At 38.8% G+C, this 27,616-nt stretch overlaps 3 protein-coding genes across 9 annotated transcripts in view; 2 read left to right on the forward strand and 1 right to left on the reverse strand.

Moving 5' to 3' along the window:
- TRAPPC13 (trafficking protein particle complex subunit 13) overlaps window positions 1-3,296 on the forward strand; it is a 28,508-nt gene extending 25,212 nt beyond the window's left edge. For all 4 annotated transcript variants that reach the window (XM_062018074.1, XM_062018075.1, XM_062018076.1 and 1 more), the window contains one exon: window positions 18-3,296. In XM_062018074.1, the coding sequence (XP_061874058.1) occupies window positions 18-122 (105 nt within the window). In that variant the 3' untranslated portion in view covers window positions 123-3,296. The remainder of the gene's footprint in view (window positions 1-17) is intronic.
- On the reverse strand, window positions 1,600-25,388 carry SGTB (small glutamine rich tetratricopeptide repeat co-chaperone beta). 3 transcript variants are annotated; one of them, XM_062018078.1, is made up of 11 exons: window positions 25,186-25,388; window positions 23,802-23,928; window positions 18,633-18,736; window positions 17,782-17,851; window positions 14,742-14,841; window positions 11,979-12,083; window positions 8,945-9,083; window positions 8,801-8,863; window positions 6,697-6,734; window positions 6,361-6,444; window positions 1,600-4,933 (listed from the first exon to the last, which is right to left on the reverse strand). In XM_062018078.1, the coding sequence occupies exons 2-11, from the start codon at window positions 23,899-23,901 to the stop codon at window positions 4,822-4,824; spliced, it is 915 nt and encodes a 304-aa protein (XP_061874062.1). In that variant the 5' UTR covers window positions 23,902-23,928; window positions 25,186-25,388; the 3' UTR covers window positions 1,600-4,821. The 3 variants fall into 3 exon arrangements, with proteins under 3 accessions (XP_061874062.1, XP_061874063.1, XP_061874065.1); XM_062018079.1 differs by lacking the exon at window positions 25,186-25,388 and adding an exon at window positions 24,996-25,095; XM_062018081.1 differs by lacking the exon at window positions 25,186-25,388 and adding an exon at window positions 24,724-24,747.
- Window positions 25,389-25,496: 108 nt separating this feature from the next.
- NLN (neurolysin) overlaps window positions 25,497-27,616 on the forward strand; it is a 39,099-nt gene continuing 36,979 nt past the window's right edge. Inside the window, exon 1 of one of the 2 annotated variants that reach the window (XM_062018207.1) lies at window positions 25,497-25,593. In XM_062018207.1, coding sequence (XP_061874191.1) covers window positions 25,568-25,593 — 26 coding nt within the window. In that variant the 5' untranslated portion in view covers window positions 25,497-25,567. Of the gene's footprint in view, window positions 25,594-26,055; window positions 26,174-27,616 lie in introns of those variants that run through there. The other variant, XM_062018206.1, reaches the window with a different exon arrangement.

The following is a 27,616-nucleotide window of genomic DNA, read 5'->3' on the forward strand; positions in this document are numbered from 1 at the left end:
ATATTTTCCCTTTCTAGAGTGTCTCTGGCTTGAGACTTACTGACACGTTTTTGAAGAGAACATATGAGTACGATGACATTGCACAAGTCTGTGTAGTTTCTTCAGAAGTCAAACAAAACTGAAGAAAAAAAACCCCTGTATTTCTGCTGGGTTTGTGGTTTATTTTTGGACCAACTTCTCACTGTTTCTGCAGCAGCATCACAAATGTGTACAAAGAAACCAAATCCCTATACATCTATGAACATAACTGGGCTTATTTAATTTCTCTGAGCATTTTTTTTAATGTTTTAAAAATCATGCATACACATTTTTATGTATTGAAAATAAAGCCTTTTAAAAAAAGTGTAGCTCTAGCAAATTACATTGCATTAACACCACCTCGGGGCTGTGGGTTGAGATTGAAATTAAATAGTACCACTCTGTATTTATCTTTATTTTAATTATTTTAATCAGGTTTTACATCGTGGTTCTGACAAAACTGCTTCAGTTTGAAGGAACGGGCCTTTTACAGACAAGTTCTTGGCATCTAGCCTCTTAACAGAAATACACTGGGGTGCCTGGGGCAGCACTGTATTTGCACAGTATATGCATAACTGTACACAGTGGAGTCTGATAAAGGCATGAGATGAGAGTATGAAGCTGGCACTGTTGAGGTTCAGCAGAACATTAGCCAAATAATGTACTGGTTGGGGCTTAGTCTTGGGAAAGGAGTAATACAGCAACTCTGTCCCAATTAGCTGCAGTCGTGTGAATAGCTGTGTCCCTCTGATACAGAGTGTGTTGTGACCAGGCGTGTTACTTCCCAATTAGCAGGGAACTTAAAAGTAAAATAGCAGAATTTGGGCTTTTTTGTTATTAAAGTGAGGCAGTCCAAATCAGTCATCCCCTCCCTGAGCCATCTAAGCAGATTCCTAGGACAAGGAGAAAAAAAGCCCTGCAGGGCTGCCCTAGATTAAGTTCTCTAAAGCATATGCAGGAAGGAATTCAGGACTTGGTTGAGCACAGACATGTACTTTTCCCTAGGCTGGTTTTGACAAGAGATGGGAAGTATTCTTGGCTGAAATGTGTAAGGTCACCCAAAGGTAGACATTTAATACAGACAGTGGTGACTGGCTTCCCTAGTTTAACACCAGTTACACCAGAATTCAAAATTTTACTCACTAGCCTGTCAGCTACCATCTTGGCATTTAGCCACCTCAGTTTTGACAGTATTTTCATAGAATCATAGAATGGTAGGGTTGGAAGGACTCTTTAGAGATCATCTAGTCCAACCCCCCTGCAGAAGCAGGGTCACCTAGATCAGGTCACATAGGAACATGTCCAGGCGGGTCTTGAAAACCTCCAAGGAAGGAGACTCTACAACCCCTCTGGGCAGCATGTTTTACTTACTTCAGGCTTTCCCATGTATAAAATCTTTTGAGTGTAGAATTAGATTTTAAAATACTGGATAAACTTAGGATCAGCTTACTGGATTCAGGGAATGAGAAAAATGCAGAGCAACCAACATACACATGTATTTAAAAGACTGCAATTTACCCATTATTGTAGGTACAACAACAATCCAAAACAGTAAAACCACAACTATCCAGACAAAAAAAATGTAAATAACTTTATTTATAATCTATTTTCAAGTTAAACTGACACAAGTTGAAGAAGCTGTAACCACACAGTAACAAGAGGTAGGAGCGATACAGAAATGGTATACAAGTTGCATTTATGGCCTTCTATAGCCCTGAAAGCACATTACAAATCCAAAGCTGCAGACTTGGTTCTTTCTCAGTATGTATGAATATGATTTTACTACGTACTTGCTACAAAACCAAAATGCAACTGAAACAAGTTCTAGGCTGAATATTTCATTAGGTGTCTTTATGATCAGGCTTAGTTAGAAACATATACTTCCATGCAAGCAGGTTACAGGAGTTCACAATTTGAGTGCAAAACATTTTCTTTTATAACAATTATCCCCCTTATATGCTGATGAGACAATAATGATACAAAACCAATGAGATGTTAAGATTCACGTTTGCTCAGTTGAATGATGAACTGTGATTGACCTTAATGTTTTCAATTAATGCTTTAAACTTTGCAGATTGTGGTTTACTACTTGATATAGCAGGATGAAAAGTAGTGCAAAATAAAGTGCAGTTATTACACGGGAGAAGATTCCTTCCTCACTTTGTGATTACGACGTATTGCACGACTGTGAAACAATCTAGCCTATTCAAGGCAAAATTAGACTTTAGCATAAATGATCCCTCTGTTCCTGGTTTCAATGGGAAAGCATGGAATGACAGCTTCCTGTTACTGGTTTCACCGTTTTTTCCCCTAGGCTATAAAGCCCTTTCTGTTAATAGACAAGAAACAAAGAATGTTTGCAAGTATTGTGCCAGTTGTAGCACATTCCTAAGGGTTAGCTAATGCCATCAGGGCTCTAATAAATACTCCCATTACATGTTACCTCTACTGCAGTAAGACCTAAACATGACAACATTGTAGTACACGGAAATTACCACTCTATAAAGATCACTTTGAGGAGTTTCTGGATAACTAAGCTACGCTTTATTACACTGAACCTCAGAGGACAGTTATCCTATAAATGCAGTAAGACAATAGGGCATGTAGTTGATAGCACAACTTCTGCAGCCAGTCTTCAAATTCTGTCATATTTTGTACGTCATAAGGAACTCTCAAGAGGTTCTTGACACTCTTGTCTTAAAGTAGGAAGGTAACTGACCACATGAAGATTGCTGTCACAAAGTAAGAATAAACTGTGTGTCAGAGTGCAGTGCTACCCAGCCCACTCTGGATTTATTGGTTCCCCTTACCAAAGTTAGTTTGAGCAGCTGAAAATATGAGAGAACTGAGAGGAACTGTGAAGTTTAAGAGGCGATATGCTAGGAACAACGTTTGCCTCCTCCCACAACACACTACTCCAAGTGCAGTATTTGTACAGTAGTTGTAGCTTCCATCCATCTTTCTTGTAAATGGTATCCTACTAAATGTAACTGAACTTTAGCAGGTTTTTTTTGATGGACAAGGTTCAGGTTCTGAACTACCTCTGAAAAAATGTCCTTGTCAGAGATTTTCTTCTTTGTCATCAGATGTTAATTCAGAAGCTATTATATGGAAGTGTATTTAATGTAAAGCTCAAATATCTCTACAGCCTCAAAAAGGCAGCTATACCAACTTATATGGAGAATTTTAAGAAGCATTTTAATCCTGTATGTATAGGCAAGCTCTACTGAATAAAGTATGAAATGTCTTGAAGTTGTTTAAGTTGCTCTATTAAGCTTTACCTCTTTATTCAAGAAATGATAATTCAGATTTCCTATTTCTGTGTTTTCTCCAGCTGTTTTCATTTCTCCTTGGGTCCGGATGCATTTTGCCCTCCGTTTTAGTAGGGAAAAACTCATGATAGACGCACAACTAGCATTTGGTAAGAGTCAAGCATACAACTTAGCCCCAGATTTTGCATTTTCTTCTACCTGTGCTGTTTTTTGGCCATGCTATGAATCAGATGTGAAGTCTGAGGTTCTGGAGTTCCTGTGCATTTATCTCTATGGGAGTCTATTGTTAATTCCCCACTACCTCCTCAAGTCTAACTGACCAGTAGAAATCACTTTGTCCTAGGAATTGAAGCAGGCTGCTCAGATGCATTCTGATAATACAAAGTGTGAAGGTGTGAGCAAGAACCTCACTGGAGTACAAACGACTGTACCTTGTACCAGGAAGCAGTGTGAGCAGTATGCAGAACAAAAAAAAAAAGTTAATATCATGAAAATACTGGAGAATGATGGTCTCTGAAAGAGTAAAATTAACCAAGCAGGCAAAGCCAGGTCAGGAACAGAAATAATAAGAGTCAAACTTCAAAACCAAAAATCCTTAATTATTTTAAGACGATTATTTTACCACACAATATTAGAAAGAGAATCCTTTCTAAGGCAGTTGTTTTTTTATGGATTTTCTGTTCTAGTTATTTGTACAGTCACAGGATCAGTTCTAGCTTATTAGAGTTAAGCTTATGTTAAATACTGCATACATACGGAATGTAGTACAGTTTGCTATGCCTAGGAAAATAGTGCCATAATGCTGACCTCCAGGGCTACCATCATGATTTGAGGGTATAAAACTTCAAACTCTTTCCTTTCCCAAGCCAAGTTCCATTGTTGTTTCTGTGTATTATCCTATTCGGGATTAATGTCTTCCACTACCACTTGTGGTACTCCTTCATATGCAATCATCCCCCTCTCTCCTGCCCAACAAAGCTAAAAAATATTTAACATAATTCACGACAGCCCTTCCAAGTCTTAAAAGAACTTTTCAAGTGCTAGTTTTAGGTACATTCTCTTCTCCAATACTGATTTATGCTCATTATAAAAGGGCACATCAGATGGGTCTCCTGTTTCAACATATGACAGAGTACAGCTGTAATGATTTTCACCATAGGAATAAGGTGCCTTTTTTACATTAGGACTTTAGAACTTAGCTGTTATGCAAAACAGTGCACTACAGAACTCCTCCCCACTCAGTAGCCCTGGAGATCAATCTACTGCACATACTGAAAACAACCTGTAGTTAGGGATTTTAATAAACCACCTATTTTAGTGTATTATTTTTCAGAGGAGTAACTATACATAAATGATATGTTCCAAGTTATGTGCAATAGATCTGTTTAACAGATTTATTCTTGTTTGCAAACACACACAAAGAATTTTCTGTCTTCTATTCAAGCAGAAGAGTTACAATGGTGCTTTTGCTACTAACTATGGTATGTGTTTGGGGGTTATTTACCATTCCAATTCATGGGCCTCCTGTAAGTCAGGAATGCTCTTCAGTGCTGCCACTGAAAGATCTGCTCCGAACATGATTTCTCAGTTGCTCTATGAGCTCTGGGTTCTGCTGCTGTATCTGTTGCGCAAACTGCTGCCCCCTGTATTGAACAGTTTTAAGAAAAAGCAACAAGTGAAAAAAACTCAACATGCAGCATTTATAAGAAAACAAGATATCCCAACACAACTGAGAGGTGCACTGAAAGAAGTTTAAGACTGAAGATAACTTGCTGTATGGTCTTAATCAAGATATTTGTAGTACTGTGACTTTGTCTAGTTAAAATCTCTCCAGACAGGGTTACTGTCAGACCATCATTTTTGTTACTTAGGACTACTACTCGATAGCATGTAGGTAGAAGTATTACCTTACTCAGTAAAACTAAAATCTAGCAACAGATCTGTGCCAGTGGTTTTCTCCCTTTTTGAGAGGATCCGTTCCAGCTGATTAAGATAACCACTCTGGTAGCTGAGGTGCAACCTTATATTAGTTTTTCCAGAAACAGTGCGCAGCTGCCAACTTGTGCTTGTGAGCAAGGCATCATTAGAAGAAAGCAAGCATACAGTTACACCTTTACGCCTTGTATGACTGAAGTAATGACAGATTCATTCCCATAACAGTTGTAGCTTAAGAGTTACATTAATGGGCAAAATTAATTCCATGTAGAAGAGATGCAAAACACCGGTTTACTAGAAAAAGCAATTAAGTAAAACGTATTGCTTCAGGAACAGCCTGGCATGGTGCCTCTCTAACTTCTGCATTTTGCCCAAGTAGCTCTTTTAAACCTTGGTGCAGGTCAAAGGGAAAACCACCATTTTCATGGATGTAAGTATAGTATGTGGTTTTTCTGAAAACAGCCCTTGATTTTGTGGGAATGTGTTCCTGTCCATTTTAAATTACTTTTGCCCTGAAGGGGAGAAACTTCAAAATAGTCTGAAACAGTCTAGAAAGCTGAAATAAAATAAACAATGCCCTTTAAGAGGTCTTGTCACATAAGAAAATGGCACGTTTTTGTGCAGACTGTTCCAGATGCATTACCGTTATTATTCTATAGAAGACGTGGCTCTTGTTTTTTTGTAAAAGCTACTCTCCATTATACCGAGTTCCCTGAAGCATTCCCGGTCTAAATGGAGGGATGCCAGAGCAGAACTTGTCGCAACCTGTACCTTTTCTAACCAGTGTTCAGGATATCAGGTATTAAATTTATCATCACAGTTTGAAAGCACGTGTAGAAGTACTTAAAGATTTAAAGGAGCATTTTTACTAAGTGGCATTTACAAAGTAAACTCTGTGTTAGAACTAGAAAGTGAAACCGAGCACACAAATTCAGTTATTCCCAATGATGGAAATGTGCGGAGCAAACAAACTAGGTAGTGGAAAATAGGTCTTCAAAGTTCAGTTTTAATAATGACCAGGCAAACAGTGTGACAGCCCACAGTATAACTGGCTTGGCACTATCCCCTTTAAGTAGATGTTGCACAACGATGCTTCTACACACATAACAGTTAGAACCATACACTGCCGACTTACGCATGGATCAGGCTGGACAAATCCGACAGGCCACCAACACCCGCAGCAGGGCCACCGATGGCGTTGGACATCATCCCTGACATTCTGGAATGGTTAGCACACTGTTGGCATGGAGGCATGCAAGAACCTTAGCATAAGCAACAAATCAAACTTCTTTTTTGAATTGATGAGAGGAAATAAGCTGCAAGAGGAAGAGACTAAGCAAAACAGTAGTTGTGCTTACAGTAAGCAAAATTATAACTAAATTTTCAGGAATACAGTAGTATCCACCTTTTCTCTTATTAATTCAAACCCCTAAAGACATTTGTTCTGATGGTGCTTCAATTTAATACTTACAATTGTTGAACTTGAGGATTCTGCATTAAGCTTGCTGCCTAGAACAGACAAGATATAGTTTAAATTATTAACACATTTACTACTTGGGCATCACAAAGGAAAACGTGGCAAAACAAAACCGGTAAACCCCATATACTGTACTCTATGTTTTATTGCACAATTAAGCTAAGTTTACGTGCACACAGAGATGTGTGGTCTGCAGCAAAAGGAACCACTATGAAAATGGATGTCAAGAATATGAAGCCGAGTAATTTTGTTACATGTTAGATTAAAAAACAGTGGTTACAGATTCAGGCATGAAAAATGTGACAACGTGAAAAATTAAATAATTTAAGATGTCCAAGGACAAAGGTTTTTTATTGGGCTTTTTTTTTGGAAAAAGGCCTGTATTTTGATGATTCCCATCCTGGAAAAATTAGTTTTGCAACTATTACTACTACTGGGTATAAACTGTTACTAACTCTTACCAAATGTTGCAGAGTAAACAAGGCTGGACTTTCACAGTAAGATGTATCTTCTGTGGTAATTGTGTAACTTCTTACCTTGTACTAAGAGGTTACCCAAATTTCTCTTTCATAAGATACCTCAAAAATATTATTATGTTTACCAGAAGCTTAAGATTGTATATACACAGATACAATAAAACAGGTGATGTTTTAAAGTTAGTAACATATTTCCTACAGAAATCAGTGTCTACATGAATACAAGGGCAACAGGCACAACACAGTATCTGCTTATTCACTCTCTTATTAAAAGATACAACAAAAAGAAGATATATACAATATACAATATATACAATATACAATATTGTATATATACAACATTCATTTTATTGATCAACATTTCTCCATATATGTATCTCAAAAGTAAATAAAATGCTTTATCTAGTCTACAGTTGTAATCTAAAATCCTAAAATTAGGTCAATTCTATGCATTCTTTCTTCCACCAGTAACAAGTCTGATCTAGGTTTGAGGCCCAAAATGGAGGCTAGAAGTAACTTTCTCAAGATCTCTCTGTAAGTCAACTTTTCTTTCCCTAAAAAAACAAAAAGAAACCCTGAAAAACTATACCACAGGAACACAATTAATTTGTTCCTGGCTGAATGCCCTGTTTTCTATTCACTTGACTAGGTATCTTCTGGAAATGACACAAAGTCCTTGCCCTGTAGTTAGCTCCATATTGAGGAGCACATCTTTGATGCTAAACAGATGCAGGCTGAGTCACGTGGCCAGTGAAGTGGCTGGTACAGAGTTCTTGGGCTATTTAATCACTGCTGGCATCAGGGAACTCGCTCACTCCTTCCTTGCCTCTGCTATCTCTTGTACCTGGACTAGCGCATCATACCACATATATTGATCTCTCATGCATGTGGTGTGTTTCCACACACAGAAGCAGTGGTTTCAATGTCCTGTCCTAATGAAGCTACTAGAGAGGTTACAGAGTTTTAACTGAGGAAGTAAAGAAATAAATGTTTTTGCTTTTTTTTTCTCTCCAAATTCCATTTTTCAAACTTAATACCATTTGGCTAAGAAAGTCATGCGTGCAGGAAAACTTCTGAGGAACAAAACCACAATCTGCCATTGCATTGGAAGTAAAGCAACACACTACATGTATTTTATATTAATTGTTTGCATATCTCATGAAGTTTTGCACACTTAAGAAAATGTGTATTAAGGGGTAGTCTGAAAGAGTAAGAATAGAAAGTGCTCTTGAATAGTTCTTCCTGAACTGACTTACTTTAGTCTTGGGTAGACAGCATCTGAATCAATTCTATGGCTATTCACTTAAGAATCTAAAGGAATTGGCTTCTTTGTATTCATTATTAACTACATGGAAAGCATTAAAGATTTTTTCACCATGATGTTGACAAGTGTTTTACTATCACATTGTCCATAAACAGCATAGCTAAGTCTATGCACATTGCTGTTCATCAGTAAGATTCACTTCTTGTTTTGAGTGTAAAGAGGCTTAGAATAGTTTAAATTCAGCATAATGAAACCATTGCCCTTATAAAAAGCATGAAAATTGCTTCTGTTACTAAACAAGTGTCATTAAAACTTCAGTTTTAAAAACAGTATAATGTAAAGTTTGAAATATTCTCACCATACTGATGAAGGCAGGGTTATTTATCAAGCTTGCCATGTCAAAACTCAGTCCAGTTCCAGTCTAAAAAAAAAATGAAGACAAGTTTACCTACAAAATCCCAGTCAAAACCATTGTAAATAAATAGATAGGGAGCTAACTTACCGGACTGGACATGTCTCTTAGTTTCTGTTCTGCTATTTTCAAATTTGATTTATAAGAGTCATTCTCTGGATCAAGATCCAGTGCTTTTTGGTAACTGGTAACTGCTTCTTCGTATTTATTCACTGAGGTCAGAGCCAACCTAATGTGAAATTAAAAAAACCACAAAAAAACAAAAAAACCAACCTGGGTAGAACATGGATGACCATTAAAAGATAATGATACATTTTCTGTTTCAAATATAACAGTATCTCACAACCAATTTTTTGCTTGAGCATTCAGGTAATTTTTTTGTTGTGTTTCTACTGCTCAGTGTAAGCACTTGATTTTGCAGAATAGATGATCCCTCAAGAACTCGTCTCACATTGTCCATTCCATACAGGTGCAAGTTTCATTGGAAACTCCTTGGCATCATTAGGTGATTTAGTCTGTATTTGAGAGCACAAGCTGGATCCAGCACCAGTAGCTTTTTGCACAAGCTCAGAAATTCTTCTAAGTGTTTTGATCCAAGAAATTACTCAGAAGGGCACATGGCTAAGTAGGGTAAAGATAACTTCATTTGAGATCTGTAGCTTCAAGAAACCAAATACTAGAACAACAAGTTTCAGCATAATAGATTTTTGGTGTAAGATCAGTGCAAGGTTCTCCTTTTGGATCTTCTGCTTCATCAGTTTGACAGATGGGTTATAAGGGATAGCAGTAACATCTGTAAGATGCTATCAGAAGCCCCTGTATCAGGGAATTCTGCTTAATGCTTTGGAAAATATTGTTATGCAGCAGCTCAGGAAAGCAGAGTTCATAACTTTTGAAACTGTTTTAAAATTTGATTAGCTACTATGTCCAAAACTTCATTTTTCTTTGAGTTATTCCAGAAGTCCATTTGGTTGCTGTTTCAATTCTATCTTTTACTGTAGTCAGAATAAACTGAAAATACAAATGAAAGCTTATCTTTTCCACCTCTTGTGAAAGTTTTATATAATCTGCATTCAGGTATGTATTACTTTAGTCGTCCAGTCTGAGCTACACAGACTGGGTTGGTAAGTCTTTGCTAATTCCCACTAACAGACCTTAGTCTTTTAGCTCAGGCGAGGGAGCTGAGTGTGCTACATACTTTAGTCACTTTCAGTTGTCTCACTCACATCACTCATTGCTCTCTGCCATGATGAACTTAGTAACAGTATAAAACTCCAGGAGTTTCTAGTAGTGCTCCTGAAGGAACCCGTGCAATATTAACATCTTCTCTCTTAACACAGTTACTCCCATAAAAAACATTCTCCCCTTTGGCCCGTTAACTTGCCAAAATAGTTTCTGGCCAGACAAGAAAAACTATCTGGTATTTCTGTGATGCAGTTGTGTTTTGGTTTTGTTTTGGTTTTTTTTTTACAGAGAAAGTATGTAAAATTCTGCTTCTGGGAACACAGCACAAATCAGGACAGCAGGCAACAGTATCTTTGCTCACCATTCCTACCCAGAAAAGTACTCTCTCAGGTTCATGCTGGAAATATGACAGTAACTCTCTACATGGCTCCCATCTCTGCAACTTCTGCAACTTTTTTGTGATACATGAGTTTCTGTCAAATCCTGAGGAAAACTTATAAGCCTGCATAATATAGTCAGAAGACACAGCTTTCTCATTAGAACTTTTTGGTGAGAAGGTCGTTTCTGCACTTGTTTTTTTTTTCCAGTCATTACTAAATAAGCACCGTTTCCTTATTCCTATAGCCTATGCCAAATGTATCATTATATCCATATGCTGACCTAGCCAATGGTTTATATCTCAAAATATATCCTCTGTCAAAACGATCAGACAATCAAAAACAAAGAAGCTTGATTGCCTGAGAATGATCCACTTACATTGGGTATCAAAAGGCACACTGGTCTTATACCAAAAACTCTAAAAGAACCTCAAATCTCCAATTAAATCAGCCTGTAGCTTCCCTCCATCTGACTCAAATCAGGGGATCTTGGGTTGTGCTACATGAAGAAATGATCTAAAGAGAGTTAAATATGACAACCAATTCAATAGTCCCTAAAATTTCAAAGTGAATTAATTATCTGAAAAGCAAGTCAGGATACATTTGTATTAGTAAAATAAACTGTATCATGGAAAGTTTTCAAATGACAGATTTCTAACATCTTTGATTTTAAATAAATGCCCCCTGACATCATTTTGTGGCAGTCCAATAAGCATTAGCCCAGACAATTTTGGAGCATAGTTCAAGATTTAACACAGGCCAAAGTAATTTAGCAATAGGCAATTCAGATGTGTCCACTCCATAATGCAATCTAGATTTTAATAACATAGACAAGGGCCATTTTGTGCCAGCTGACTCAAAAAACAATCCCAAGCACATTTTAAAATTCAATGGTATAGATATAACTTTAAAAGCCTTATGCAGCACTCATCCCACACCCACAATGTGTTTCATTATTGAAAATGCAAACCTACACATCTTGGGAGAACAGCCTTTTACTTAGTAGATATACCATTCAGAACATCTTTTACATTTTTCTCAGACAGCACTTAATCACACCCATCACCTGAACAAACTGCATTTTTCATCTCTCAGATGTGACTGAATAGAACTATCAAAGGGACACAGCTTAGTCCTCCTAAAATATTTGATTCCAAATAGCTATCAAAGAGTAAACTTAAGCCTCTACTCCTGACAGCGCGAAGCCCCAGTACTTTTAGGATTCTGTTCTCTAAAAGCACCATCAACAGATTCACTGTTCCAATTGCAGAAATAACAAGGTAGAAAGGAGAAAAAATACATCATGACTTTCTAAATGAACTTTGCAAAGTGATAAGCTGAAAGGAAAAAACTGCAAACTGATGAAACCTGATATGAAATGCTGAAATCAGCCCCATAAAGCTGACAGCCTGATAGGATAATCTTCAGAAAATTGCTACACTTTCAGAAGATGAACGTCAGCTAAATAAAACAACTACTAAAACAACTTCAACCATTTCAGAAAAATCTAAGGTGATATGCAGGCAAACCTTCAGTGTTTACTCAGATTTGTATTAGCTTACCCCATTCTTCCATATGCTTTGCTGTACTTTGGATCTATTGCTATGGCTCTCTCACAGTCCTTTATTGCTTCATGGTAGTTGTTGAGCTTACTTTGAGCAGCAGCCCTAAGAGGAAGAAGAGAGAGAAGGGAGAGAGCTTTGTCAAGAAATAAACCAAAACCCACAACCTTGGATATTTACATGTCCACAACTAACTTTAGACATGTTTAATCTTACCGGGTTTTGCTCAACTGCGTAGGACAAGCTAATGTTCGGAATTAAGCCTGTGTTTAAGTGCATTGCTAAACTAGTGCTTTGGAGAACAAACACTCACCTCTAAGGACACAAAAGGAAAATAATTCTAAGGAACTGTTTTAGATCCAGCATATAACTATGAACAAAATACACAATAACCTATTACAAGAAGCAAAACTCTGAAGTAGTAGTTTATGTAAAACAATTCTTTAAGCAGAAACCTTTTATATAGTTGGCACTTTTCGGCAAGAAATATCATTTTACTGTGGTTCAAAGGCATGCTGTGTTTTCTCCCTGCTCAATTTTTTAGCAAGCAAATCATGCCTGCAAGTAAATTGTGGTAACATTTCTCAGTCATCTCTAACTTACTAAATTACAATTGCATCTTTATACTAGAGAAATACTAAACGTTGTAGACAGTAAAAGACTTGCCTAATTTAACCAGGACATTGGAACTGATAATAACCAAAACTCTCCCAGTTTGAAAGGTCTCAAAACATTTGTTCTTCCTTGATTAAAAAACTATAGTAGAAATGACAGTATTTCCAATTGCATAAAACACTCTTCTAGTAGGAATGCTGGATGCTACAATCATCACTATATTCAATCCTTTCTCCCGTGCTAACCTCCAAGTTGCATGTTTTTTCTGACTTCAAGTAAAATCTCTTCTGGATGGGACTACCTATGTATTTTAAATCTTTAGGCTGCTTAACAGTTATCCAGCTCCACAGATGACAGTATGTATGGAGGAAAGCTGGAGACAATGCTTGGCCTCATGTTTTCAAACAGAAAATGTTTTTCTCCATGTTTACAGAAAAAAAAAAAAAGTATGGTCAGCTAAAACTTTGAGGGTATCTCAGCTCTCCTTTTCTCACTGCTATGAGTAAAAAGGAATATTGTTGAAAGCAATCTGTGTCCATCGCTTCCAAACTAGCTTAAGACAGACAAAGATAAGGCATAACTCACAAAACCCCAAGCAACTGTCTGTCTTCTTTTAAACACCTTTACACAATACTGTGCATACTGACATCATTTTGGTCCTCAGAAAAGTGAAATGTGATGGTGCAAGGCACAGTGAGAAGTATGTCTACTCTTGCCAATTACAGATTAGGTGCTTAAGCCAACTTTCAGTGATTTTGGGAGGCTTTTCAATTTCCTAATTCCATTTTATACCTAAAATGATACATGTGATCAGTTTTCTAAAGGAAAAGGAAAGTTTTCTAAAGGAAAACTGATGATTTACACTTGGAACTGCAGTCTTAAAGATGTAAAATATTAGTAAACTGTGCATTTCCTCCCTCCTTATGCTTGCCACCAAACACTGAATCTTTTACTTGTATTTATCACAAATGAAACTCTGAAGTAACAGAACTGCAGCTCCAAAAATAGAAAACTCCATTTCATACAGTGCCACACGGCCAGATGAACAGCACTTAATTTGATACATCATTCTGATAATGGAAGCACTGAAGACTGTGAGCAGAGTGGTTCTAGAGGCAGGTAGGTTCCAACAGGTCTTACAAACTAGATTGCCTTTGTTCTTACACTTGTCCTCTGGGCAGTGCACTGAAAGAGCACACTTACAGCAGTACAGAATCATTTTGACTGGAGGAGACCTGTAAGATCAAGTCCAGCCTTTGTCCCAGCCCTATCAACCACTAAACCATTTCCCTAAGTGCAACATCAACTCATCTCTTAAACACCTCCAGGGACAGTGACTCCACCACCTCCCTGGGCAGCCCGTTCCAATGCCTGACAGCCCTTTCGGTAAAGAAATTCCTCCTCATATCCAGCCTGAACCTCCCCTGGTGCAACCTGAGGCTGTTTCCTCATGTTCTACTGCTTATTACTAGGGAGAACAGACTGACCCCCACCTCGCTACAATTTCCTTTCAGGTAGTCATAGACAGAGATAAGGTCTCCCCTGAGCCTTCTTTTCTCTAGGTTAAACAGCCTCAGGTCCCTCAGCTGTTCCTCATGTGAGGTGTGCTCCAAATCCTTTACTAGCTTGGCAGCCCACCTCTGGATCCTCTCCAGCACCTCCATGTCCTTCTTGTAGAGAGGGGTCCAAAGCTGGACACAGTATTTGAGGTGCGGCCTCACCAGCACCGAGTACAGGGGAATGTTCAGCTCCCTGCTTCCGCTCACAACATTGTTCCTGATCCAGGCCAGGATGCCATTGGCCTTCTTGGCCACCTGAGCACACTGCTGGCTCACATTCTGCCACTGTCAATTAATTGTAACAAATACAATTATTACAGCCTACATTATGATTTAATATAGACAACTTAGCTCAGAAAAATCTGATCTCAAATGTTACAAGTAATTTTAAAGCCCACATTGCACCTTTAACCGATACACATATGCTGAATGATCTCACTTTTGCTTTACATCTTTCACAAATTTAACATAACAAATTTCTGAATAGTAGGGTTTTATAGCCTTGTGCTGTTTTGACCTACTTCACAATTTATCTTTAAAACAATGTTGATGGAGTTCAGGAATGATGTGTGTATTATTTTGTTTTTACCTGTTGCAGTAATAGACTGCATTGTTCGGATCCAGTTCTATAGCCCTACTATAACATTCCACTGCAGCATCATAATTTTCTTCTTTCATATGATTATTACCTGAAATAAATTACAAAAGACTCTTAAGTAATTAAAAGATAAAACACTACGTAGAAAAAAATAGAGCAGCCACATTATAGCATCTATATAAAGCAGTTATCACTGCACTCTTTGTGATTAATTTTTTATGTAGAACTGGCACAGAATAATGCAAACGAAAATATCTACTGTGCCTGTAAAGTTTATCATATACACTGTCGTCCACCATGTAAACCTTCCCCCTCTCATCTTACTATTTCACACTTTCCAGCCAGTTTCTTCTCTTAAGCAAAGATCACTTTGCTGAAAAGCATAATTGTAATTGCAGCTCCACTCTAACACAAATTCTTCAGTCTTAATTGTCTCTGCAAGCTCCATAACCCAACAGGCTATATGTTAATTCCTTTTTAGTCTCATTTTCTCACATGTCGCAACAACTTGCTTGCAAGTATTCATGCAATATGGAAAATCAAACAAAAGCAAAACCAAACACATAAGCCCCACTTTTGTTATGCCACTTAATTGTTTAAGATAATAAAAACTATGTTTAGCACAGGCAATCTAAAATGATTCAGAGACAACAGAGGCTTGGTTTCCCAGAAATATGTCACGACATTGTCAGGAAAATTAGAGACTACCACTGACTTCTATGTATTTTGGCAAAATATTTCAACTCTCCCCCCAAAAAAGCAAGAGGAGGAATAAGTCAACAGGCTGTTACAAATGTAGATAACTGCATAAGGCTGGAAGAGTTTAGTCAGTGCAACATTTTCTCTCTGATAGAAAGCAAAAGACTGGGGTATGCAGTCCTAGATGCCTGCATTAACTGAAAACAACTATAGATCATCAAGGTAGTATAAAACCATCTCTTCCCAATAGCCATGTACCAGACTGCAACTATAGTGAGCAATCCTTGCCAGTAAGAAGGCAAACTGAAACTCTGCACCTTCAAAATATGCACAAAATGTAACCATCTTTCTCTCACTTCTACAGGCCTTCCACCTACACATCTTTTCTTTGATCTAAGGTAAAGGTTTGCACACAAATTCCTGGTGTCAGATAAAAGACTTGCAAGTTAGTGCACTCAATGAGATTGTGGCAGGTAACATTTCTCTAAACAAAACTGCCATCAATGACTATCAAAGTTGGAATTTTTGATACTGCTCTGAACTAAAGATGACCTAGGATACAGAGCTAGGTAGGAGCTACTATCAGTGGGTACCTTTCCTGCTGTCTCTCTCCAGCTCAAAACTGACTAAAGGAAAACAGGAAAATAGCTACTTGACCTATTATTTCTGCTCTGGTTAAGCAATTCAGAACAAAAGGAAAAACAACTGTAATATTTTACTTTAATGCCAGATGAAAATTTTTAAGGAAAAAAAACCCACAACCCAAACAACCCACAAATAGTTTCACTTTTGAATGTGGGCCCTCTATAACAGAAGTATCACCTATAGTTGTAATTTATGCTGTGGTAATACCCAGATCTTTTTAGGATCGAGCTACAGTTATAGGATACCAACCTGCACATAATCTGGTTGTACAAATCTTAGATTAAGCCTGTCAAGTGATATATACGGGTAGGCAAGTAAACTCAAGTATTTGCTAGTCTAGAGGGTATACTACTTCCCGATTTTATAAAGATCAAGAAACAAAACTCTGCTATCTCCTTTTGTTTTGATATTCCTGTAGGAGTTTATTACTGGTGATAGACAATACATGTGTGAAAATCAGGAGGATTAATATGACACAGCGGCATTAGAAAACAGGACAGGCAGTTTTAATTGTATTACAAGAAATTAACCAGAGGCATTTCAAGAAGTTCCACACTGCTTACTGATGCCCCTGATAGCTGACACTTTAAATGTCTCTTTGTCAAGATCTAGACCCTTTTAATTTTTTCCATAGAGATATGGAATTCCTTTAGTAACACTACAGAAAGAATAACATACAGTACACATTCATTTCATTTCCTTAGTCTATTTCACGAACCCCTGTGGGCTGACAGATGACAGGACAGAAGTCAATGATTTAAACAGTCATTGCTATAACACTCACACCTGGAAAGGGCTGAATACTCCCACAGCCTAACAACCATATAGAACACTACAGGTATTCTTTACTTTCCATGAGCTGGCAGTAGCAGACAACAAAATGAAAAGCCAGCATGCACAGCAAGTAGATTACAACTTAGAAACTAATCTTTACTTGTGACCTAACCTTGTTTGAGCTCTTACCCTTAGAATTCAGGAGTTAATGAGCAACTTCCACAACTAGGAAAGCTTACTTTCAGAATCAGGACTGCATTCATGACTACAGCCAATGAGTTTATTATGATAAGACAGACATAGGACTCATTCTCTAATACAGAATCTTTTCCACACCTGAAATTTGAGAGGATTGCACATACCTTGCAGTTAGAAATTTAATTAACTTACTTTTTTTTCTATAAAACAAATATTTGTAAATTCAAGAGGTCATTAAAAATGTGATTTATAAAGCATTAAACCACCTGATAACCATGCATATCAGTTACCAGTGCTACGTGCCTGTAAGTTCACAATTATTTTACCATTGGCTTCAGCTGGGTCAGCTTTTTACCAGCACTTTACCTTTTCAATATGAAGTAGAAACTCATACAGCAATTCCACAGAGACATCTATGTTATATTGAGCAGTAACTGTTGATTCTTTAAGGCTTCTACTAGTCAGGAATGTTGCATAGGACTTCATGTGTTATCCCTTAGTTTTTAAGTATCCTCTTGAGCAAGGGAGAGAGTAGGCTGTATTTTCTTAAATCCCAGATGGAGCAAATCACTTGGCCGTCTTATAACAATCACCACAGAATATAACCTTAAGTTTTTGTGTGAGGTGTGTGTTGCCCAACTACTGTACTACCACTATAGTAACCTAAAAGGCTTAATAAAAGCGTAAGATGTTTATTCCTGTGTTTATTACGAACCTTCATCCTTCAGATGGTCAGCCTTTTCAACATCCTCTGGTAAAGAATCTGAGAGAGGCAGCATGTCATTCTGCATGTAAACAAACCATTTTTTTAAAAAATAGAATACAAGTCCTGATTTTATTAATAACTTCTTTCATCCTGGACAGAATTTTATCAACATACAACCACAATTTTGGTAGGACACAGGAAGTATGAAAGAGTTAAACATCATTAAAACATCCTCAGAAGAGAAAGGCAGCTTTCCTTCTACTACTGAAAGAGCCCTTGTGGATCGCCACCCATTTTAAGGAAGAGGAAGGCAGCTGATATGTCTCTACAGTCTTGGTTTTCCCATTCCTGACTCTCCTATTTGCCATCCTGCTGGTTCCTGTGCTCCCTGTATGGAGGATACCTGATAACACATATTATTAGGATATATTTTTGAAGCTCCCATTTTAAGGTTAGTACTCATGGAGATGTTTTTAAAACTGAACAACTACATTATTTCCATATGGAAGTGAGAAGCATCAGCAAATTAGGAATGACCTCAAACATTCTACAGACATTTATCTCTGGGAATTGCAAAATGCTTAATAGAAGGATAATTTTTTTTCCGGTGAGAAGGAAAATGAGATATCCACTCTTCAGGAATTTTCTATATGGAATTGTCCTTGTCCAGCTGAAATTAATTCCTCCCACTGCCCTAAAAGACCGTCGTTCTGCTAGCTTCTACAGAAATTTTACTTTTTAATGTTTTCCTTAATCTTCCACATCATTTTGACCTATACAGCACTTTAAGGTTGAGCATATGATATGAAACCTTAGCACATACTGGCAGAATAACACTAGAATCTAAATAAAATTCTTACCTTGTGAAAAGAATTTGTGAACATTTCTATCAAATGTTGTGGAGGTGCAAGGTGAGTATCTTCCAGGTTAATCTTAAACACCGTCTCCAGACACTGAATTGCAACTTACAAGAAAAAGAAAGGTCACTAGTTTCTCAATAGAATTTATTTATAAAGCCGTGATTTACTTTCTTATTCAGCTAGTAAAAGCACCTCTTTGGACGATGTCATAAAATAAAGAGAGGCTACCTGATCCCCATAGAATGAACTTCATGAAAAACTGAATAAGCTATACAGAATCCATACATAGTTTGGCCATTATTATTAAACCAATTTAAAACTTTTACTTCAATTCTTTCAATCATTTAATGTCTTCTTATTTTTAACATGAAAGTATAAAGATTTAACAGAAGTACCACTCTTCCCCCCTCTACTCTGCCCTGGTGAGGCCTCATCTGGAGTCCTGTGTCCAGTTCTGGGCTCCTCAGCTCAGGAGGGACAGAGAACTGCTGGAGAGAGTCCAGCGCAGGGACATCAAGATGATCAGGGGACTGGAACATCTTTCATATGAGGAAAGGCAGTGGGAACTGGGGCTGTTTAGTCTGGAGGAGATTGAGGGGTGATCATATTAACATTTATAAATATCTAAAGGGTGGGTGTCAGGAGGTTGGGACATCCCTTTTTTCTATAGTAAATAGTAACAGGACAAGGGGTAATGGGATGAAGCTGGAACACAAAAAGTTCCACTTAAACATAAGAAAAAACTATTTCACTGTGAGAGTGACAGAGCCCTGGCACAGGCTGCCCAGAGGGGTTGTGGAGTCTCCTTCCTTGGAGGTCTTCAAGACCTGCCTGGATGTGTTCCTATGCAACCTGATCTAAGTGAACCTGCTTCTGCAGTGGGGGTGGACTAGATGATCTCTAAAGGTCCCTTCCAACCCCTACCATTCTATGATTCTATGAAACCACAATTCATAATACAGCAATGCATGTGTCAGACACCACAACTGCCATATATTTGTTTGGCATAAAGGTTGGCTTGTCTTTATAGTAAAGAAAAAAAGCAAGATACTTATTGGTCTTGGGATTTTTTGAAACAAAATATATTAATAATTCCAGATATTCATTTATTAATAAAATACTTCATTAATCACAAGCTTTTACCCTATAAAAAACATGCATATCTGCACTATGTTTTGTTGTGTAAGGATTAAATTGCCCTCCCAAAACTGCAATAAAGCAAACACACTCACAATAAGCAATTCTAAAAAAAGCAGAGGCAAACAACCTGACTGAATTTTTGAATGTGCTCACACATTTTTAGGCAAAAGAAGATCAACAGCAACTACTATATACAATTCTGTATTTGTATACACATGTATCCTGTCAATTCTAGCATCTCAAATGACATCATTATTTTCCCCATCATCTTGATAATCTAGGACAATGTTTTTATTAAGGTATATAATCTAAATGTTTTAGATCGAAATCTGAGGAGGAACAAAGAAGTCCTTGTAACACCTAGTTTTAACAGAAAAAAATCCCACTTTTTAAAATTCAACTACAGATAACCAGGAGTAGCAGAATTCAAATTAAGTATCAGTAACTAAATGAATCTTAGAATTTAAACTGCATTTCAGAGCAACACTAATATACTAAACAGAATTTAAATTTCTATTTGCAGTATAATGAATCTGAACATTAGAAAAGTAAAATTACTGAAAGTTAACAACAGTAAGGCCAGTTTGAGAAGCCCATTCTCTACGTCACAGCTGGGAGAAGGGGGGAAAAGTAGACTTGCAAAATACATAACAAAACCTGGGAGATGTATTTTAAAAAAAAATCTCAACTTGCAGTTTTGCATAAATTGAAAATATAAGCCTTTCCTTTATCTTTTCAAGGCATTAAGTCTGTGACACCAACTTTCTACCATATAGGAGATTTTTGCAAAGTATGGCAGTGCAAATTATGCTTAAACCAAATCATCCTGAGTATAGTACTATTACTAGTAAGCGTTTCCATTAAATAATCAGTTGTTACAATAAACTCTTTCAATTTCTCCTTTAACTGAAACATGGAATTTATAATCTTTATAATCTATCATAGGTATAACAAAACTAGGAGCTTTTATGGGATGAAGGCATAGCTTAGAAAAACAACTACTGATTAACATGCAAGCCAGTGACACAAAATCTGCGTAAAAATAGACAACCAAAACAGAAACTTTTCTGAATCAGAAGATGCACTATGACAACATTGTAACTACCCTGTTTTAATGTGATGTAAAAACCCACCCCTAGTAAAGTAAAAGGAGTGAAGACTTGGTTTTGTCTGAAAAGTATCTCAAGGGACTATACTGCCAGCATCTCACTATTCCATTATCAAAGAGGCATTGTCAGCTACTGCAAGCTCAGTAACATCAGTAAGTTGGGAAAGACTTGTTCCACCATGTGAGCTATTAATCATTTTCTGATTTCCAAGTCATCTGTTCTCACAATTATCTCCATCATCACAGGGACTGTCAGAGGCCTAGGCAGCTGCTGAAGCTCACACTGTCCACCTCGCAAACCAGTACAGATACCTACCTAGCTGCTGAAGAGCTGGGGCTCACACAACACTGACAACAACCTGACAATAGGAGCACCTGGTTTATGTGGGAGCCCAGCTCTGCACCCCCAGTGCTCCAAGATTTTTTGCTGTCCAAGCACAAACTGCAAGCAGCATCAAGGCATCCCAGGAAACACACAGGCTGTTGATCTCTGAATAATGAATAACAACAGGACAGTTCAGGCACCTTCAGTACTCAGTATTTTCTTGCTCCATCTTACACACAGCCATCACCATCTCAAGTACATGCATCCCCAGTCTCAAGGGCGGTACTCCACTGCTTTCTAAACACTGCCTTAAGAGAAATGCATGACGGCACACTGATCTTAGGAAGGAAAAGAAAAAAAACACAGCCTCACGTACGTTGTGGTGTTTCTGCCTTAATCTCACAGAAACACGTATTTTAGACAAGTAAAAAAAAAACACCAGAAACTGTAAACAAGACAGACAAATAACTGCCATTTAAACACACTGTCCAAAACACAGCTTGGAAGAAGTTTCTAGTTAATTCAATAGGGTTGAGCATTAACCACCACAGAACTGTGTGAATGCTCTAGATCCCAGGTTGTAGGGGAGTACATTTCTCCAGTCTACCTTCTGATTACTCTGCTTTCCCAAGTACAAAATTCCTAGAGGAAATTCACACTATCCTTGACATAGCTATATAATTCTGATATGCAGAATGTAGGCTATCAATATAAATGGAGTTTGAATACATGGTAGACTTCTATTTTGATAAAGTCTTGATTTTAATTGCAATTTTCTATCTCTTTTTGTTGTTTTGTGGTGAATGGAAACTGTTCAATTTACTTCCTGGCACAGACAATTAAACATACAGTTTTTTATCTTTTGATAGACAGAAGTAGGTACACAAGGTACCAACAAACAACAGCAGTCAAACATTTTCATCCCTTATGTCTCTACCTAACATTAAACACTTCAGTGGTTGGGACTGGGACTATTGCTACTTCATATGCTCTAAAGATATTTTGCACAACTGAGTCAATTATCCAGAATGCCCGCCTCCTATCTTCTAACACATAGCATATGGTACCATGCTTTTGGCAGGGTACAAGTCTAAAATTAGGACTTCATATCTGTATTAAAATGGTAACACCCACATCAGCATGTAAGCACAACCGAGGTTTGGTAATTTCATTTTTTTTTTTGGAAAGAGAATCTTAAAATTGATTCCTTCATACGGACATTGGCTGAGGCTGCCCTAAGCTGTGTTATCAGGTAAACCTTTATTTATAACCCAATGTTTATTATAAAAACAAAAGGAGTACTCTTCATATCTTATGATTTCCAAAAGCACTACTTTCATCAGTTGAACACCATCATAACCTGATATACATTAAATTCACAGACATCTACCACTTCTTAAATGTACCAAATGCTCCAGATTCTGATGCCAAACCAGTTCTTTTGGACTTTATTCTTCTCTGAGTAGCCTTTGAATATCATGAAATGAATGTTTCTGTCTTGTTTACGTTAGTGAACAATTACTCTCTAAAAATCAGTAGACACTGGAAGGAAGCACACTACAAGCGTCTCTTAAGCATATGCTTCTAAGAAGCAGGACTTCTTTTGCACCTCAGAAAAGTCTACTCCCCATACCTCAGATTTCAGGTAAACGAGTGATCAACTGCCTGGATGCTGTTTATTGCACTGCTGGTCCTAGGCTTCCCTCTCTTACCTCCAAATTCCTCCTCTGGTTAACCAATACAACCAAAGACTGCTCAAGCACAAATGGTATTTAAAGAGATGCTAAGAAAAGGTCCTTGCAAAATCAAGACTTTCTGTTCTTTGCTTGCTTAATTTCACCTGCCACAAAGTCTCCAGGAATTAAGGAAAAGGAGTAAGAGCAGGACCAAAAACTAATACTGTGAAGTTACAAAGACTTAATGAATGTCTGTCAACAGAGAACACACAAAAGTCCTGCCTTTCTGTAACTATGACTACAGATAGAGGGACAAGATGTATAATAGAAAGTATACCATACTGAAAATACTCAATATCATCCAGCCTTTAGAAACATGATTCAAGCGAAAAAAGCAAGTATTTTTGTTTTCCGTATTCTTAGGATCTCTTAGCCTTCCCTCATAAATTACATGGAAGTTACATGAAACTACATGGAAAAATGGGAGTTTTTCCCACGTACAAAAACTAATATACGGTGCTTGTTTTACTTCCTCTGCGGCCCAGCACAGTTACTGTCAGACACCCAATGCACAAAGAAACCAAACAAAAGTAAAAAGATCTAGCAGGCATAAACTTGTGGGCCACATACATAAAACATTACCATAGTCTGTATTATGGTACTGCTTAATTTGATGCAATCCAAAGTATCTGTTGCTCAAAATAAAGGTAACACACATTTTATAACATTAGAACATTTTAAAATAAGAGATGTTTTAAAATTAATAACCTCAGAAACATTAAGATCATGATCTTATGCACAGATATTTGGTGACAATTTCAGTTAGGCCACTCCAGTTACCTTCTATGATAATATATACAAAGCAATCTGACACATAGGTATGTATTATACATATATATATAAGCACTTTTATCATGTACCTTCCAGGCTTTCTTGTTCATCTGATGTGAAAGTGTCCATCTGACTCTGCTCTCTCAAGAAATGGATGAATGCATAAACCAAGCGTTTGACTGATGACATTTTGAAATTGACAAGTTTCTCCTATGTCTGAAAAACAAGATCTCTTACTTCAGAAAAATTAATTCCTAGAGTATTCCAGACCTTAATAAGAAGTTCACATGACACACTAAAAGTTACCCTCCACCAGAAAGCCCAATAAAACAATGTCTGGAAACAAGTGGTTAAATTGTAAGGATTAAAGAGATCTCCTACAATCATCTAGTATAAATACCAGGAAAAGAACATGTATTTCTTCAGTTTCTTGCTGCAGGAGAGTTCACTAAGGCCAACATAATTTAGCAACGTGGTTTTCATGTTTTGGTGGGTTGTTTTAATTTTTTTATGGCATGGATTTTATTTCTAAGACATATATACTTGGAAGCAGGTGCACATACTTAAGTCAAAATCAGTTAAAAAGCCACATTGACAAATGTAATGACACAAAGAAACATGCTTCAACAAAAGCTATTCTCTCCTCCGACACGGTGCTGTCTATTCACTTTGTACAAAAAACTGGAACAGTGTGACCTCGGTGCACACTTGTGATTAGTGACACTACTGCCTCAGTCTGATTTGCAGTCAGCATCAGCTGGGAGTTACGCAACTTTGAGGAAAATTTTAGTCCCAACTTTTCAAGTTATTTTGTCTTAAATCATTCTGATTTAAAAGGATGCAACCCTAGCTTGGAAAGCAGGTTAAAATAAGGGCATTAAACGAACGGCAAAAACAGGGCCAACCCTCTCTGTATTATTTTTTCGCTAGAACCCTCGAGCAAACCGACGTGCGGCCAAACCCACGCCGAGCCCCCGGCGTCATGCAGACGGGATAAAGGCGGCTCTTCACCAGAAGTATAGCTGCCGGGTGGGGTTCCACGGAGGCGGATCCCGGTACAGAAGGGCCGAAGAATCGGCCGCCGCCGTGCCCCTCTCCTCTGCCGCCGACACGCCCCACAGGACAGGTGGTACGGGGTCCCGCTGCCTGGGGCGCGTCTCCACGGGCACGGACACAGGCACTTGCGGGGGGCCACAGTCCCTGCCCGCCCGCACCTCCCCGCCCACCTCTCGGTCCCACGGCAGGCCCGGAGGAAGTGTCTGCCCCGCCACCCGCGGACCCACCTCGGAACCGCGGGGACAGCGGCCGCGCCGGCCAGGCCCTCACACCGCCTCAAGGCCCACCTGACGGGCCCCGGTCAGCCCCCCACCCTCGAGCTTCGGGGACGAGAGGCTCCGGGGAATGCGTCCCACAGTCCCCCCTTCCCGCCCCCGCGGAGATGTGCTCGCCAGGGAATTAGGACATCGCCCTTACGCAGCGAGACCCGCAGCAAACCCGCCTCTGTCTTGTCTCTGTCCGCGCCGCCGCCGAGAGGCAAAGACAAGGGGCGTGCGGGCGGGAGCGCGCCGCCACGGCGGGAAGAAGGAAGCGGGGGAAGCAGAGGGAAGCTGAGGGAGGCAAAGGGAAGCAGAAGGAAAGGAGGCGTGTGCGCTGGCTGCTCGCGCGCGCTCTCTCGCTCCCTCCCTCGGTGGCGGCGGGAAGGGCGTGAGGAGGCGGCGGCGGAAGCGGATGCTCAAGTCGGCGGCGCGGAGCTGAGGCTGTGCCCGCGGCGTGCGAAAGGGCGGGGCAGCAGCTGTACGACGCCGGCCCTTTCTTCCCCTTCTCCTCCTCCAGCCCGCCTTCCCCCACGCTCCCCATGCTGGCCCTGTGCGCGGCTCGCAGGTAGGCGCGGGTGGGAAGGTGTTGCGGCGGGTGAGGGCGGCGACCGGCCAGCCGCGGCGACCGGCCTCCGCTGTTGGGCGGCCTTCCACCTGGAAACCATGAGAGCCCCGAGATGCCCGCGGCTGGCGAGGATCTCTCCTTCGGGTAGCCGGGCTTGGGCCGCGGCCGGGCATCGTGGCGTGGCGCCGGCGCTGGGAGCTGCCAGACCCCTGTGCAGCCGGGCCGAGAGGGGAGCTACCGGCGGCTCTGAGAAAATCAGAGCGGGGGCGGGCTGCAGGTGTGCGAGGCGCGCTCTCAGGAGCCAGGCAAACAATGAGGCAGGGAACTTTCCTGTTTCCACTCCTGGCGTGTTTCCTGCAGTCTCCCTTTCTTGCAATAATCTCCCCTGTGTACGTCTTGCATACAGGCAGGGCGGGCGAAGCGAGGTCTCCGTCTTGTCCTTTTTGCATTGAGTATCAGACGTACCACAGGAGGAATGGGCAGGAGCACAATAGAGGAAGCGCTAAGGCTTTAACCAGTGAGGTTCTGCAGTAAGGTGGATGTGTCTGAAGCGACATCCGGCAATGTGTTTCATAAAAAGGTGTGTCACAATTTCGCACTATACGAGGGGTTAAACGGATCCAAAAATACTATTGAAGGGGTTAAAAATAGGGAATTAATTCTTTTCTCGGTAGTGAATGTTAGCTCTAAGTGGACCTAGAGAGCAATGTGGAAGAAAGCCTTTAGGGAGCTCTGGATGAACTAGGCAAATCAGCATCCTCGGAGAAGCAGAGAGAGCAGAAGAATATGAGCAAAGGACCAGATTTCGTAGGAAATGTGGAAATAATTTCACATTTACGTCACAGCGTAAATACACCGTGGTAATGAGAATAGATCGGAAATTGGGTGTAAAATGAAGAAGATTATTACGTATTGTGGACTTTTGAGAAATTACAGTTGCATGCTTCCTGCATAAAATGTACCATTTTTTGTCCTATTTCACAGTCTTTGTTCAGGTTGAACTAGGATTGAGAAATACTCGCAGTTAGACAATGATAATCAGATTATTTTCTTTTTATAAGACTCCTGCTGTTCCAAATTAATGATTTCCTGTTGTCAAATAAAGTGCAAAACTATTTTCTTTTTCTAGTATTCATTTACATTCGTTTACATTTTCACTATTCTCTATTTTTTGTATTGACTATGCTTGTTTGTCCTACAGATTTTTCCAACAAAAAAAAGGACAGTAAGAAAAAGAGTGATGGAAAGTGTTCGGTTTCTTCTTAAGAAAAAAAATTAAGTCTTTCTTTGTTTGCAGCTTGCATTTGGAAACTAAAGATACATCCTTCTTACATAATAATAAAGTATTGATTAAAACATTTTTTCATCACTTGTTATAAGTACAGTGGGGAATGGCCCACTGCATTTTATTAATTGTGGTTTATTATTTTTATCAAGCCATCATTTGAGTATACCCAAATAATGGTTTCACACAAGAGAGTGATCTTTGATGCCAAAGCATGACCTCTCACTTTCAAAGTTAAGTAGATGGTCACAGAAATGTTGAATAGCATAGATTCTCAGCTTTTTATTTTTCTCAAGGGTATCTTAACATGAGATAAAAATGACAGTTCTTAGCAAGTTTCAAGTATGAAGTATGGATTGAATTAAACTACGTTGAAGATTTGATTCTTCTGGTTAAAATAAACAGCTTTGGGGAAGGAGGTTATTTCCAATTAAATACTTTTCCTATTGCAATTTAAAATATTAATATTTAGTTCAATAAAATGCATGGGGAAAAGGCAAGCCAATATGTAGATTAATAAAGCAATTACATTAGTCTGTTTACTTTTTGAGGATAGTCTGAGAAATGGGAAAAAAAATAAAAGTAGACATGCTGATTTAAATAATTGAAGTGTCCTAAAATAATTATCTAGAATTCTTGAAAATTCTTGTAAAATCTTCAAAATGAAGTTTTAAATAGGAAAACGTATGTATATGCAATCTGAAAAAAAATCAGAATTTGTGTTTAAGGTCTAGTTTT

This window comes from Colius striatus, chromosome Z, assembly GCF_028858725.1.
Source record: "Colius striatus isolate bColStr4 chromosome Z, bColStr4.1.hap1, whole genome shotgun sequence".
Taxonomy (NCBI): domain Eukaryota; kingdom Metazoa; phylum Chordata; class Aves; order Coliiformes; family Coliidae; genus Colius; species Colius striatus.